Source organism: Argentina silus, assembly GCF_951799395.1.
Source record: "Argentina silus genome assembly, chromosome: 2".
Lineage (NCBI taxonomy): Eukaryota > Metazoa > Chordata > Actinopteri > Argentiniformes > Argentinidae > Argentina > Argentina silus.
Window position 1 is genome coordinate 31,905,057 of NC_139656.1, and position 14,747 is coordinate 31,919,803.

General features: G+C 46.4%; 1 protein-coding gene and 1 pseudogene across 4 annotated transcripts in view; one reads left to right on the forward strand and one right to left on the reverse strand.

Moving 5' to 3' along the window:
• Nucleotides 1-4,015, forward strand: part of LOC310801331 (rho GTPase-activating protein 26-like) — a 48,387-nt pseudogene extending 44,372 nt beyond the window's left edge. Inside the window, exons 6-8 of the transcript XR_014555087.1 lie at nucleotides 87-199; nucleotides 1,233-1,324; nucleotides 3,421-4,015. The product of XR_014555087.1 is annotated as a rho GTPase-activating protein 26-like (transcript). The remainder of the gene's footprint in view (nucleotides 1-86; nucleotides 200-1,232; nucleotides 1,325-3,420) is intronic.
• Nucleotides 4,016-6,551: 2,536 nt separating this feature from the next.
• LOC310800989 (glucocorticoid receptor-like) overlaps nucleotides 6,552-14,747 on the reverse strand; it is a 62,583-nt gene continuing 54,387 nt past the window's right edge. For all 3 annotated transcript variants that reach the window (XM_083664896.1, XM_083664894.1, XM_083664895.1), the window contains exons 9-10: nucleotides 11,709-11,866; nucleotides 6,552-10,409 (exon numbers count right to left, since the gene is read on the reverse strand). In XM_083664896.1, coding sequence (XP_083521022.1) covers nucleotides 10,257-10,409; nucleotides 11,709-11,866 — 311 coding nt within the window. In that variant the 3' untranslated portion in view covers nucleotides 6,552-10,256. The remainder of the gene's footprint in view (nucleotides 10,410-11,708; nucleotides 11,867-14,747) is intronic.

Here is a 14,747-nt window from a genome sequence, read left to right on the forward strand (position 1 = left end):
TGTCTGTGTCTGTCTGTCTGTCTGTCTGTCTGTCTGTATGTGTCTGTCTGTGTGTGTGTACGTGTATGTGTGTGTGTGTCTCTCAGCCCAGCCTCACCCAGCCCCACCTCACCACGCTCCCCCTCCTGGCCGATGTTCTCTGCACCCTCCAGCCCCAGCCGGCGTCCGCCACCACCTCCAGCGACTCCTCCCCGGTCAGGTCTGTCACGCTGCTTTTCACGCTTCCTCCTCTTCCTCCTCCTCCTCCTCCTCCTTCTCCTCCTCTTCTTCATCCCCACTAGGCTATGGTTTCACGCCTCCTCCTCCCCTCTTTCTCCTCGCCCCCCCCCCCCACCCCCACCCCCCCGCCACTAGGCTATGCTTTCACGCCTCACTCTTCCTTCTCCTACTCCTCTTCCTCTTTCTCCTCCTCGCCCCCCCCCCCCATCCTCACTGCCTACCTCCCCCCCCCTCCCCCCACTAGGCTATGCTGGAGCTTTATACTGTACCTCCTCACTGCCTAACCCCACCCCCCCCCCCCACCCCCATCCCCACCATCATCCTGGTCCATGCCTTGTCACTCTGTCGGGCTGGGCCTAGCCAGCCTGTTGCTAGCCTGCTAGCTTGGTCACGGTCATTCAGCTGTGCGGTGATGCTGACCAGTGATGTCAGTTCATTCAGCGACACTTTAGATTCTAAATACATTTAGACAAGTCCAGACAGGTCCAGTCCAACCAGAGGCTGTTTTTGGGACTGTGTGGAATATCGGTCGGAAAATCGACGTCCTAATCACAAGTCCCGCTAACGCCCAACCGCCCAACAGCCCCGCGGCCAGACTTACTCATGGGTACATTTCCTTTACAAGGGCAGATTTTCTTGCCCGAAAACATAAATATATTTTTTTATGGCTATTAGTTGAAAAGGTTCAACTAGACATTCCCTCAGGGAGCGATGATTATGTCAGGAGAAATCCTATAACTGTTCCAGATGTACTTGTCAAAATGGCTCTCCACCAGGGGAGGCCGGCCGAGGTCGAAGTTGTAGGACGGGCTCATTGTAATGCGCGGAACGGAATTTTGTTCCGTGCGTGACAATGAGCCCGTCCTCCGATTTCTACCTCCACCAGCCTCCCCTGCTCTCCAGAGAGTGTTAGGAGTGAACTCCCCAGGTCTATAGACCATCTCCCACCCTGCCCTGGCCTGTGTTGTTGTGTTTCTGTCCCTGTGCTGATTGTCCCTCCTCTCTCCCTGTAGCGTGGGGGGCAGGAAGGCTCGGGCGCTGTACGCCTGCAAGGCGGAACACGACTCTGAACTGTCCTTCATCGCTGGGACCATCTTTGACAACGGTGAGTCTGGACCGGGAAGGAATATGGTGTTGTTGTTGTTGTTGTTGTTGTTGTTGTAAACCCAATAATGATGAACTGAGCCAAAATTGTTTCTCTGGCCTTTTTTCACCTGCAGTATGAGTACCTGTCCTGTCCTCCTCTCCTCCCCTCCTCCTCTCCTTCCTAGTATGAGTACCTGTCCTCCCCTCCTCTCCTCTCCTCTCCTCTCCTCCCCTCCTCCCTCCTCCTCTTCTTCCCAGTATGAGTAGGTCTTCCAGCTTCTCATCCATCCACAGTGTACTTCTCCTCTCCTCCCTATCCCTCCTTCTCCTCTCCTTCCTTCTCCTCTCCTTCCTTTCCCTCCTCCTCTCTTTTCCCTTCCTCTCCTGTGTCAGTGTGTATCGAGGAGAGCAGACTTGTTCATTATTACCTTCCCTTCCTTCATCTCCTCTCCTCCCCTCCTCCTTTTCCTCTCCTCCTCCTCCTCCTCCTCCCCGTGCCAGTGTGTGTAGGGAAGATCAGTCAGGGCCAGACTCAGTTCAATATTACCTTCCCTTCCTTCATCTCTTCTCTCCTCCCCTCCTCCTTTTCCTCTCCTCCCCTGTTTCTGAGCGAGTTCATTATTACCTTCACTCCCTTCTCTCCCTGATGGAGGAAGCTGTTGCTGCCCCCCCCCCCCCACACACACACACACATACACCCACACACACAGTAGCCCACACACACACACACACACACACACACACACACACACACACACACACACACACACACACACACAGTAGCCTGAACCTGACCCTTCACCACACTAAATCCCATCTGTTTCTTAGTTAAATACTAATATTGATATATACAATATTGACATTGTTTACTAGGATAATGAAGCTGTTTCTTAAAGTATCTTTCCTTGTCGCCGGTCAGGGCAGCGTGTCGGGGGTAGCATACGTACCGTGTCTGGGCTCAGGAATACACTCTCTCACATTTTCATTGAGGAAACTCACTGACAGACAGACAGACAGACAGACAGACAGACACACACACACACACACACACACTCCTGCACTGAACGAACGTCAGCACAAATGATCGAGTGACATTTGAAATCAAATGTGGAAGTTGAAACCACTTATCGCTCCTTCAGCTCTGTCCTTATATAACCATTCAAAGGTTTAGAAAACAAACTTGGCAGAGGAGTGTCTGGAGGTATCATGATCAGTACTGGGGGGGGCAGAGTTTCATTGGGAGCCTAGGCCCCCCCCCCCCCCTCCTTCAGGGGTCTTCAGGGCCAGCAGTGTCTGGTGCTCCACACTCCCATTCCCATCATAGCCTCCACAGTCCAACTGTCACAGCTGTCAGTAGGTCCTACTCAGCCGACGGTCCCCTCCTCTCCCCTCCCTCCCTCCCTCCCTCAGACAGGGACTCGCTCCTCCTCCTCCTTCCCTCCCTCCTCTCCCCTCCCTCCCTCACTCCCTCCCCCCCCTCCATTCCCTCCCTCAGACAGGGACTCGCTCCTCCTCCTCCCTCCCTCCCCCCCCCCCCCCCCTTCCCTCCCTCCCCCCTCTCTTCCCTCCCTCCCCTCTCTTCCCTCCCTCCCTCATACAGGGACTCGCTTCTCCTCCTCCTTCCCTCCCTCCTCTCTCCTCCCTCCCTCACTCCCTCCCCCCCCTCCATTCCCTCCCTCAGACAGGGACTCGCTCCTCCTCCTCCTCCCTCCTTCCTTCCTTCCCTCCCTCCCTCCCTCCCCCCCCCTTCCCTCCCTCCCCCCCTCCTTTCCCTCCCTCCCTCAGACAGGGACTCGCTCCTCCTCTCCTCCTCCCTCCCTCCCTCCCTCCCTCCTCCTCTCTTCAGGTCCTGAGATGAAGATGGCTGGTCGTTGGTGATCATGTGAGACTGTTAACGACTCCTCTAAATGTCTCAACAGCTCAGCGATGTTCATATGTCTCAATCGCCTCTCTCTCCCCCCCCCCCTCTCTCTCCCCCTTTCTCTCTCTCTCTCCCTCTCCCCCTCCCTCTCTCTCTCTCCCCCCCTCTCTCTCTCCCTCTCCCCCCCTCTCTCTCTCCCTCTCCCTCTCCCCCTCCCTCTCTCTCTCTCTCTTCCCTCTCTTTTCCCTTCACAGTTCATGGCTCCAGGGAGCCTGGCTGGCTGGAAGGCAGTCTGGATGGGCGGACCGGGTTGATACCAGAGAACTATGTGGAGTTTCTATAGCCCAGATCCGGACCCGGACCAGGACTGGATCTGGACCAGGATCTGGATTGGAGAAGCGGATCAGACGCACCGGGCCCGACAGAACCTCCAGCTTAGAGGAAGAGGATGGATGGAGCGGAGAGAGGGCTCCTTCCTTGTTGTGTATGGTCATGAATCTGGAATTCAGCAACAGCAGCAGACGTGTGTGTGTGTGTGTGTGTGTGTGTGAGTGTTTGAGTGAGAGGAGACAGTTTGAATTGAGTTAGCGTTGTTGCTATAAAGGCTCATGTTTTTTCAGTCCTTGCTTTTTTGTTATTTTCTTCTAAATGCACTGCCACTGCTTCCAGCGTCTTCTATTCATCAGCCGGAACGTTCTGGAAGATGTTTCTGTGTTGGGAGGGGCGGGAAAAGGGAAAAAAAAGAGGAAGTGGCCTTAAAACTGTGGACTCCAGCCCTGCTTCCTTCTCTTCCAGTGTCCCACAGGAATGGGCTTGATTGTGTGGGGAAGCTTTTATCTACTGTACTGCAGGGGAGGCTGGTGGAGGTAGAAATCGGAGGACGGGCTCATTGTAATGCATGGGATGGTGTTTGATACCATTCCTCCTTCCATTCCATGCATTACAATGAGCCCGTCCTCCGATTTCTACCTCCACCAGCCTCCCCTGCTATACTGTATGATGGAGGCTGTTTTTCAGTGAGTTTGGCTATAAATGTGAGCACTTGCTGCCTGTCTATGACAGCCTGGTATTCCCAGGGGTCGGTTTCACACAAGCTTTGTAGCTGAAGGAGTACTTCATTTCTCCCGACAACCCAGCTGCAAACTGGTAAATCTTTTGTCCATGAAATGACAACATTTGTTAAATGAAGGGTTAGAGTCTGGATTGTTAGTGTCTGGATTGTCAAAAGAGATAAATTACCACTTTAGCTACGAAGCTTTTGTGAAATTGACCCCTGGACAAGACAATACATCCGGGGGAAGGTCCCCCTCAACACCGTCTTATCCAGGGGAGGCTGGTGGAGGTAGAAATCAGGACGGGCTCATTGTAATGCATGGTGTGGAATAAGGAATGGTATCAAACATGTGTGATTGATACCATTCCCTATTACATTCCATGCATTACAATGTTCCCGTCCTACGATTTCTACTTCCACCGGCCTCCCCTGGTCTGATCTAGGATCAGCTTAGCTTCCCATATCCTAACCTTAACCATTATAGGGAAACACAGAAAACCGACCCACGATCAGTTCCTTAGGGTCATCTAACAGTAAGTCACCCTATCCTGGCTCCATGAGGACAGTTCTCCCACAGAGATGGGAGTGTCCATTCCTCCATGTCCTAACCTGTCATTACTCACATGTTATTAATAGCTTCTTTCTTTTTTTTCTTTGCTCAGAACTACTTGGTGAAATGTTTCAATAAACCTGGAAAGAAAGCTTTCCCTGAGCTTCCCTTCTGTTATTCATTAGGACACATATTTAATGAATTATTGGTGTTGCGTTTTTTAACAGGTATTCAAAGGGGAGAGTGTAAAAACAGATATGTTTTAATGTGAAACTAGACTACTTTGTTCATACGTAAGACTCTTATTTATGATTCTGTTTCAACGATGAGATCCTCGACTCTGTTCCTTTTGGAGTTTACTAACATTGTACATACAAGACGATGAATTTGATAAGGTATCTTTTTTTTTTTTTAAGTATGACATTTTATATTTTGTATTGTAGCATACTAACTTAATTATTTGATTTAGCATCTCAGTTGCTCAATTTTTTGTCTCATTTATTTCCTGTGCGTATGGAGCCTTAATATTCTTTCAGATCAAATGAATTATGAACAAGGTTGTACAGAATTTCATCCATTAAAGACCCACCATTGAACTGGCTGTTGAGTGTCCTGTGTCCTTCATGTCTAAGTTATTCTTATGATGTTTTTTGGGCCCAGTTGTCCTCCACCCCCAGCAATGGAGGACAACTTCATTGTAATTCTTTAAAGACAACAAGGTACCGGTAACAAACATTTAAATAGATTAAAAAAAACATCCAACAGTCCAATTCCAAGAGGGCAAACCCCAAGCCCACCCATCCCCGAAAAACACAAACGCCACAATCATCATTGCCATCATCATCATCATCATCATCTACTTCACTGCCACCACCCCACAAACATTACCACCATAATCATCATCATCATCATCATCATCCACTTCACTGCCACCACCCCACAAACATTACCACCATAATCATCATCATCATCATCATCCACAAACATTACCACCATCATCACAACTAAGCCATTACAATCAATCACTACAATCTGATACACCACTTACACCCCCCCCCCCCCCACACACACACACACGAGTGATCGTGATTGTATGTGCAGCTGTTGACTGTCAATCCTGCACTACAAGATCTACTCACCTGAGGCCAGACCACCAGGCCACTGTACTATACGGTTCACTATCAAATCAAACCTCAGCACATTTCATACATGGATGCAGTACAACGTGTTTTACGAGACAATGAAAACAAATGGAAAGAGAAAAAAAAGGCTAAATGTAAGAGGATACTTAGGAATCTGTAACAGCAGAGTGAGGACTGTAGAGAGCAGGCCCAAACCGCAGCCTCGAGAACATCTCTGCCCTCGCTACAGCCCCACTCTCTATATGCCACTGCAATTCTATGGATTGATTGGTAAACATGTAATCAACATGTGAACATGCTTGGCGCTTGAGTGGTCAGTTCCAATCAGGATATATACGGTACGTTTTGATTGTTGTTGTTTTCTCAGCTCTGAAGATCAGTTAAGACCAGACTCTTTCATTACTCCCCTCCCTTCCCTCATCTCCTCCCCTCGCCTCCTCCTCCTCCTCCTCCTCCTCCCAATCAAGACATCTAAAAACAGAGGCAGCCATAGTAATGACTTGTGTGAATGAAAAACCCTTTATTGTGTTGACTGTTTTAATCTGGACAAACTATTCTTAAACCAACCACCGCAGTGGCTGAATAAAGAACTGGAGCAGCCAACCAAGACGTCAAAGAAGAACTACACACAAACACACAGACACTTTAGTCCAACATTTAATCAAATAGGTGAAAATATCGACATTGACTACAGAGAAGGTGTAATACAGAGGTAGTACAAACTATTTTTTAAACAAATAGACATTGTATATTCTTTACATTGGATTACATTTACATAAACTGAAATACGAACAAAACAGACCTCAATGAAAGCCATATACCAATGAAACATGATCTGCCCTTAAATCTTTAAAGATAATATTTGCATGTATTTTATACAAAATAGACTTTATCAACCAGTATGCGCGGGTAGTGCAAGTTGTCAGGCTCTGGTACATCACTTTCACACACAGTTTTGACTTTTTTTCTTTTGAAGTGACTGGTTAATCCTCACAGCAATATACAAGAGACCAAAGCATAGAACTTTACAAAAGATATTTTAAAATAAAATAAGAAGTACTATAATTGGATACTAAGTGCTACCAAAACCCTCCACTCTCTCAGCTCTTTAAAACACAGTGATCTCTTATATAGTCTTTCCCATTGATTTATAGAATTTACATTTACTTACAAGTCAGACAACATGGTTTTTATAACACTTTTTCTAAGTACATATGCAATACATCTATCTTTGTCAAACACAAACAAACAAAACAGAAAAATAAAATATTTACTGTTTTTTACTCATCCAATGTACAAAAAAGATTGAGTAAAATGATTCATATCAAAGAGGATCAAACTGATATATTCAAAATTACTGAAAATATTGTAGTTTTACAAGAAATCAAATCTTCAAAAGCATTGATAGTTGTTAAGTTTTCCTGAATTTAAACCCCATTTTCTCTATGGCTCTCAGTCTCCCTTTCACAAAGGCCTTTAGTCAGACATTAGTTGCAAAAAAAAAAAGAATTTGTATAGGAATATACAAGCGTGTCCTTGTAAAAATATTCTGTCAAAAGTTCTGTCACGATGAAACATGTCATAAAACGAACCCTCTGCCTCAGCTTTCAGGGATATGTTACTTTATGTACATCTATGGCAATTCATGTCATATGAACAAGCTGGTTAGTCTAATCATCTCCGGAGCAGAGACAGAGTACTCTGTACATACTCTGTAATACTGTATGTGAAAGTAAGCTGAAGTACGCCAGCATCCCTAAAGACTCCTCGGTCCGGATTCAGAGACAGGGAATGACACATGCACAGAGAAGCACAACAGGTGCGGATGTGGCAAAATAGCCAGACAACTGGGGAGTCCTCTCTCTCAAGACCATGGATAGAATGACCACATCAGCCAGTGAAACGGCTGTTCGTTTGTGTTACTCTGAAATCAATAAAGTACTGTCATCTCTTCGGGAAGGACCGTTGTAGAAACTCCACTCTCGTCTCAGACCCCGAAAGAACAAACTGTTTAAAAAGGGTCTAGAACCGTCAAAACTGTTTTGAAGGGTTTAGAACCCCCAAAACTGTTTAGAAGGGTTTAGAACCCCCAAAACCATTCAAAAGGGTTTCTATAATGGCTTGGATGGTTCTGAAGACTAAGTTCTAGAATGAGACGTTCTACGAGAACAAAGCAACGCAGGCCTGCTCTGTTCTCCAGAAGCCATTTTACTGCTTACTGTCCATCAGTCTGTAGTCTTGGCTGTCACATGGTATCAGCTGGTGTTTGGAGAGAGTACCTCAGAGGAGAGACGTACAGCAGGGGGGGGCGGACGGGACGGGACTGGGGGGGGGAGAGGAGGGATGGGGGGTGGACGGGACGGGACTGGGGGGGGATTTTCCTTTCCACAGGACAATATGCTGGTCACCATCGTTTGATGGCATTATAATTATAGCATTTCTAGTCAGTAGCATTCATTACTTATTATGACTCTCTAGCTGGTGTGGTTAAAGAACGGGCCGATGTTTCATTCAGAAATGAGCACCCCTGAATCCTAGAATAACAACCACGTTGTAAAGACTGACTCACACGGCGAAGACAGCAGAAAGCCAATCGACGCTGCTTTTTCCATTTCATGTGTGAATGAATATTGACGTAACGATCTGTTTGGCACTAGAATAATACATCCAGGTGACGGAACATGAGGCGGGAGGCGGGACATGACTTCTATGCGACTCCCAGAGGACTTGTGACTGTGTACCAACAGTACCCTCTGAAACACAGCCTGACGGACCATTTCAAATGGTAATTATAATTGAATTGTAACTGAAAGAACAATCATTTCAAATAGGGTTGAGAAAGCTCTGAATCAAACACAGATATGATCACACACTGTAGCAACACGCATGGTCATCTTCTCTGATGTTCACTTGTTTTTTGTCCTCTCTCTCTCTCACACACGCGCACGCACACACACACACACACACACGCACACGCACACGCACGCGCACGCACACACACACACACACACACAGAGAGGAACATTACCCGTTGCTGCTAACTCCATCAAATCCCATAACGTTGTCAGGTGAAATTAGCTGGCCAATAAAGGACGGTTTGGACATGAAGTGAGTCCTGCTGTACGTACGTCATTAAGACCAACGCACACACACACACACACACACACACACACACACACACACGGATCTCAGATTTGACCTCAAACCAAAATGTCTCAAAAACATTTCTCTGTTGAATTATGACATATTGACATGGGCAGGAAGTGATAGAGGTTGTAAATTAGATTTATCATTAATACCACAAACATTAACATGGTGTCTTACTCAGCTTTCTTCATGTTTCTAATCATCATAACTTCAGAAAGGTTGCAGCGAGGGAAATGACAGTTGGTGTTCGGGATGTTAAGAAACAGTTGTTGCCTCCCTCTCCCTCTCCCTCTCTCTCTCCCTCTCTCTCTCCCTCTCTCTCTCTCTCTCTCTCTCCCTCTCTCTCTCCCTCTCTCTCTCTCTCTCTCTCCCTCTCTCTCTCCCTCTCCCTCTCCCTCTCTCTCCCTCTCCCTCTCTCTCTCTCCCTCTCTCTCTCTCTCTCCCTCTCTCTCTCCCTCTCCCTCTCCCTCGTCACAATGAGAGCTGCCCGCAGTAGGAAACCACCCTAACAAACATGGCCGCTTAGAAGAGAGGGATGAGCAGGACATTGCTGGTATGAAACACAGACACAAACACATACAAAAAAGTGTTTAGGGTTAAGGTTCCTATGCAAAATACTTTAGCTTTTGACAGTTTTGAGTAAATGGCTATGGGCAGCCTGCAAAGCTAAAAAAAAGGCACATGTTTTCCCTTTTCTGATATTGTTGTGTAAACATTTCAGCAGTGTGTGCATGCATAAAATCAATAGAAAATATTTTCCTCTCTTTCTTTCAATTTTTCTATCTTTTTTTTTTTCTTCCGTTGGTTAAAACGTGATTCTGACAGTCTTCGAGTGTTTTTGAAACGATTCACAGTCCCGACAGCATTCCGGACAAGCAGAGCTCACGGGTTTTTCCAAAAAGTTCACTCTCGTTTGTGTCCTGTCACTTACTCTCTCTCTCCGAGTGTCTTTCTCACTCTCTCTTTTCTTTCTCCCTCTCTCTCTTCACCTGAGTCCTCTGGGAACCGGACAGACGACGCACTCTCACTACATGAATCAGTACTGGTGGGGGGTGGGTGGGGGGGCGGGGTGGGGTGGGGGGTCCTGGGCAGGGAAAACAGGCGGGTCTTGCTGGCTGGGTGGCTGGCTGGCGGGTGGTGCAGGGGGGTGTGGAGAGGGAGGGGGTTTAAGGCATTGTGTCAGGGTTTAAGGCAGTTTCATTTCTGATGAAACAGAAGTGGCTTGACGCTCCCATCCTTGAATTTTGGTAACTGGTTGCTGATGATCTCCGCGAGCATCTCTGGGAACTCCACACTCAGGGACTTATTCACAAACGTGTAGAAACAGATCTGCAGGAGGTTGCCCACCATCTACGGGGAAACACACACACACACACACAGCTTTGTTACAGAGTCTTTCATTGGCAGCACAAAAGCAAAGCAGGGGAGAATACACACACCAGGAGAGCTGGGCTACTGTTGGGTAACACTGCATGCACACACCCCCCCCCCAGTGGGCACACATCCCATCATGCTCTATTATGCACACAGATGTGTGTGTGTGTGTATGTGATGTATGAGAACAGGTGTGTGTGTGTGTATGTGATGTATGAGAACAGGTGTGTGTGTGTGTATGTGATGTATGAGAACAGGTGTGTGTGTGTACACCAGTGACCATATGTGGCAGTGACCTGTAAGTCCATGTGATGTGTATATGTTCTTTATATATGCGTGTGTGTGTGTGTGTGTGTGTGTGTGTGTGTGTGTGTGTGTGTGGTCATGCCACACCAAACATCTATACTGTACTGTACTGTTCTGCACGCACACACACACACACACACACACACACACACACACCTCGCCATGGCAAGCAACCATACTGTTCTGTACTACGCGCACACGTGTGTGTATGTGATGTATGAGTACAGGTGTGTGTGTTTGTACAACTATGACCAGATGTGGCAGTGACCTGTAAGTCCATGTGATGTGTATACACTCACTAGGCACTTTATTAGGAACACTATACTAATACTGGGTAGGGCCTCCCTTTATTAGGAACACTATACTAATACTGGGTAGGGCCTCCCTTTGCTCTCAAAACAGCCTCAATTCTTTGTGGCATTGATTCCACAAGATGTTGGAAACATTCCTTTGAGATTCTGGTCCGTGATGACATGATTGCATCACGCAATTCCTGCAGATTTCTCAGGTGCACTTTCAAGCTGTGAATCTCCCGTTCTACCACATCCCAAAGATGTTCTATTAGATTCAGATCCGGTGACTGGGAAGGCCAGTGAAGAACACTGAACTCATTGTCATGTTCATAAAACCAGTTTGAGACGATTTTGCTTTGTGCATTATCATGCTGGAAGTAGCCATTAGAAGATGGATAAATTGTGGCCATGAAGAGATGCACATGGTCAGCAACAATACTCAAATAGGCTGTGGAATTCAAGCGATGATTGATTGGTATTAACGGGCCCAAAGTGTGCCAAGAAAACATTCCCCACACCATTACACCACCTCCACCATGAGAAGGTGTCCAGGTGTTCCTAATAAAGTGCCCAGTGAGTGTATGCCCTTTATGTATGCGTGTGTGTGTGTCCATGTGTGTGTGTGTGTGTGTGTGTGTGTGTGTGTGTGTGTGTGTGTGTGTGTGTGTAGGCTCACCTCCTGCATGGAGTCCAGTAGCTTAGTGAGCTGGTAGAAACGTTGCCAGTTCTGGCTGGAGTTCTCCTCCCTCTTGACGATGGCCTTCCCCAGCTCCTTGATGTAGGTCATCCTGATCTCATCGAACACGGCCTGGCTCTTCAGACCGTCCTTTGGTACTGGGGACCCAACCAGCACAACAAGGGTTAACTCACACACAACCAGCAGACCAAGGATTAACTCACACATGACCAGCACAACAAGGGTTAACTCACATTCTGCCCACAGGCCCACACTGCCATAAGAACAGCTTAAGATACTATTTGATTATCGGACGATCAGCGTGAGCCTCAGAATTAGGCTGTTTTGAGAGAAGCTTTGATTCCTAAGCAACCTGCCCAGAGGTGAGTAAGTACATGTTGCTTGAAGGGCAGTAGACCCAACATGCAGCGCTAAACCAGGTCTCTGAGGTCTGTGTGCTGGAAAACCGTGTTAGTGCGTAGGTGAAGTTATGGGTGGTGGTGGTCATTTTGAATTTCCTTGTCTTTCACAGTATTGGAAAGTCTCAGATAACATCTCAGTTAAAACGTTGTTTGTTGGTCATGAATGACCTTTGTGCCTACGTCTTACTCATAACTGAGGCCACATTTGGTGGTCCTCTGTGGCTCAGTTGGTAGAGCATGGCGCTAACAACGCTTAGGTCGTGGGTTTGATTCCCGCTGGGACCATATATACTGAAATGTATGCACTCACTGCAATGTAAGTCGCTTTGGATAAAAGCGTCAGCTGAATGGCATATATTATCATAAAAAGAGGCCTACAAAGCCAAGCCTCTCTGCCCAAATTCAACCCTCAACAGTCTGACCCAGCCCGCACCGTGTGACTCTGCCAGTAAGGACAAGCTGTGACACATATCCACTCCTACCACTCCCCTCTCAACACTCCCTGCTTGTGTTATAGCACTAATAACACATTATTATAGCACTAATAACACATTATTATAGCACTAATAACACGCCATTCAGCACATCTGTTTATAAGTGACTTACATTGTGCATACATTGTTTTTGTATCGTGTATATGGTCCTAGCCGGAATCAAACCCACAACCTTAGCATTGCCAGCGCCATTCTTTACCAACTGTGCCAGACTGTCTGCTACCCAGGGCCCCCTCTCCCTCTCTCTCTCTCCCCCCCTCCCCCTCCTCCCCCAACCACCACACTTAGGTCAATGGAAAATATGCAAAACTGCAGGTAACATGAATGGCTTTGATGCGGCCCCTCTCTTCCCTGACGGAGGCCAGATGAAGGCCCTAGCCTGGGCTGAAGAGGCCCGGGATGCTTGGACTGGAGCCCAGGCAAAACCACACTCAGTGGACAAGAGATTATGCAAAACACCCCGGGAGGACGGTGTCCAGCGGCCCGTATCAGATGAGAGATACTCCTACTGGCGGGAACCAGCCTGAGCTGTGCCACCCTGGTTTACGTGGACAGATTTTACTCTCTAAAAACTTGACGACAGAGGAGCACTTTATGTCGACAAGATCGAGGGTGAAATCACGGATATTATGTTGATTTGAGAGAGTGATGGGAGTCATCATCCAAGTACTACAGTCTCCCTGAATGATGATGACACACACAGCTCCTTCAAATAAAAATAAAATAGTACCACCAGTATTTTATCTCATCTCCATGATCAGAGGTCAACAGCTCAGGTGTTAAGTCCATCTCTGGAGGAGTGGAGCTGAAGCAGCTGCCAGTTCATCATCCACACCTGCCTCCGGAAAGTATTCAGACCCCTTCTCTTTTTCCCACATTTGGTTGTGTTATAGACTCAATTTAAAATGGATTAAATAAATCATGTAATTTTGGAATTAATATATTTGTTTTTATAGGGTCTCTGGTTTGCATAGGAATCAATTACACACTGTGTAGATGAGGATGTCACGACCAACTCAGCAAATTTCATTATTTTCTCTTGATCCTGACAAACTCCTCAGTCCCTGCCAGTGACAAACATACCCATAACTTGATGCAGCTACCACTATTCTTCACGAGAGATGGTGCGGAAACTGCATTGCATGTGCAGGATTTGCACCAAACTTAATGCTTTGTAGTAAAACCAAATAAACACATTTCCAGCCACTTTCTTTGCTGTATCACTTGAATTCATTGTTGCAAACGCAAATATGGATATGAGAGATTATTTTCCATGAAGGGATTATTTTTGACCACTACTGACTGAGATGATGATGTCCCATCGACTGTGCTTTTTCCTCTCCACCATTCAACTTTGCAGATTTTTGTAAGTCTCCCCAGGCCTCAGGGTCGCATTCCTGAGCAGTTTTGTTCCTCTCCATTTGCTCAGTTTGTAATGACAACCTGATCCACACAGTGTGTAATTGATTCCTATGCAAATCAGAGACCCTACAAAGATATTAATTCCGAAATTACATGAACTATTATCCTTGCATTAAGATGGACTCAATTCAACTTATTGAGTGATTTGTTGATGACATTCTTGCATTTTAGCTAATTTTAAGAGTGTCATAGCAAAGGATCTGAATACTTATGTACATGAGGTATTTCTGTATTTCAATTTTAATAAATTTACTGAAATTTCAAAAAACGTGTTTAGGCTTTGTCATTCTGGGGTATTGTGTGTGGATTGACCTCTCTCTGGCTAGCATCCACAGCTAATCGATGGGCCAACTCAAACCAAACCTAACTCTGTGCATGGTTCACTATGGCTGGGACCATATATCCTGAAAAATGTATGCACTCACTGCAATGTAAGTCGCTTTGGATAAAAGTGTCAGCTAAATGGCATATATTATTTTATATATACAGTACCAGTCAACAGTTTGGACACAAGAGTGTGCAAAGCTGTCATCAAAGTAAAAGGTGGCTACTCTGAAGAATCTAAAATATAAAACATATTCTGGTTTGTTTAACACTTTTTTGTTTACTACATAATTCCATATGGTGTTCCTTCATAGTTTTGATGTCTTCAATATTAATCTACAAAGAAAAGAAAAACCATTGAATGAGAAGGTGTGTCC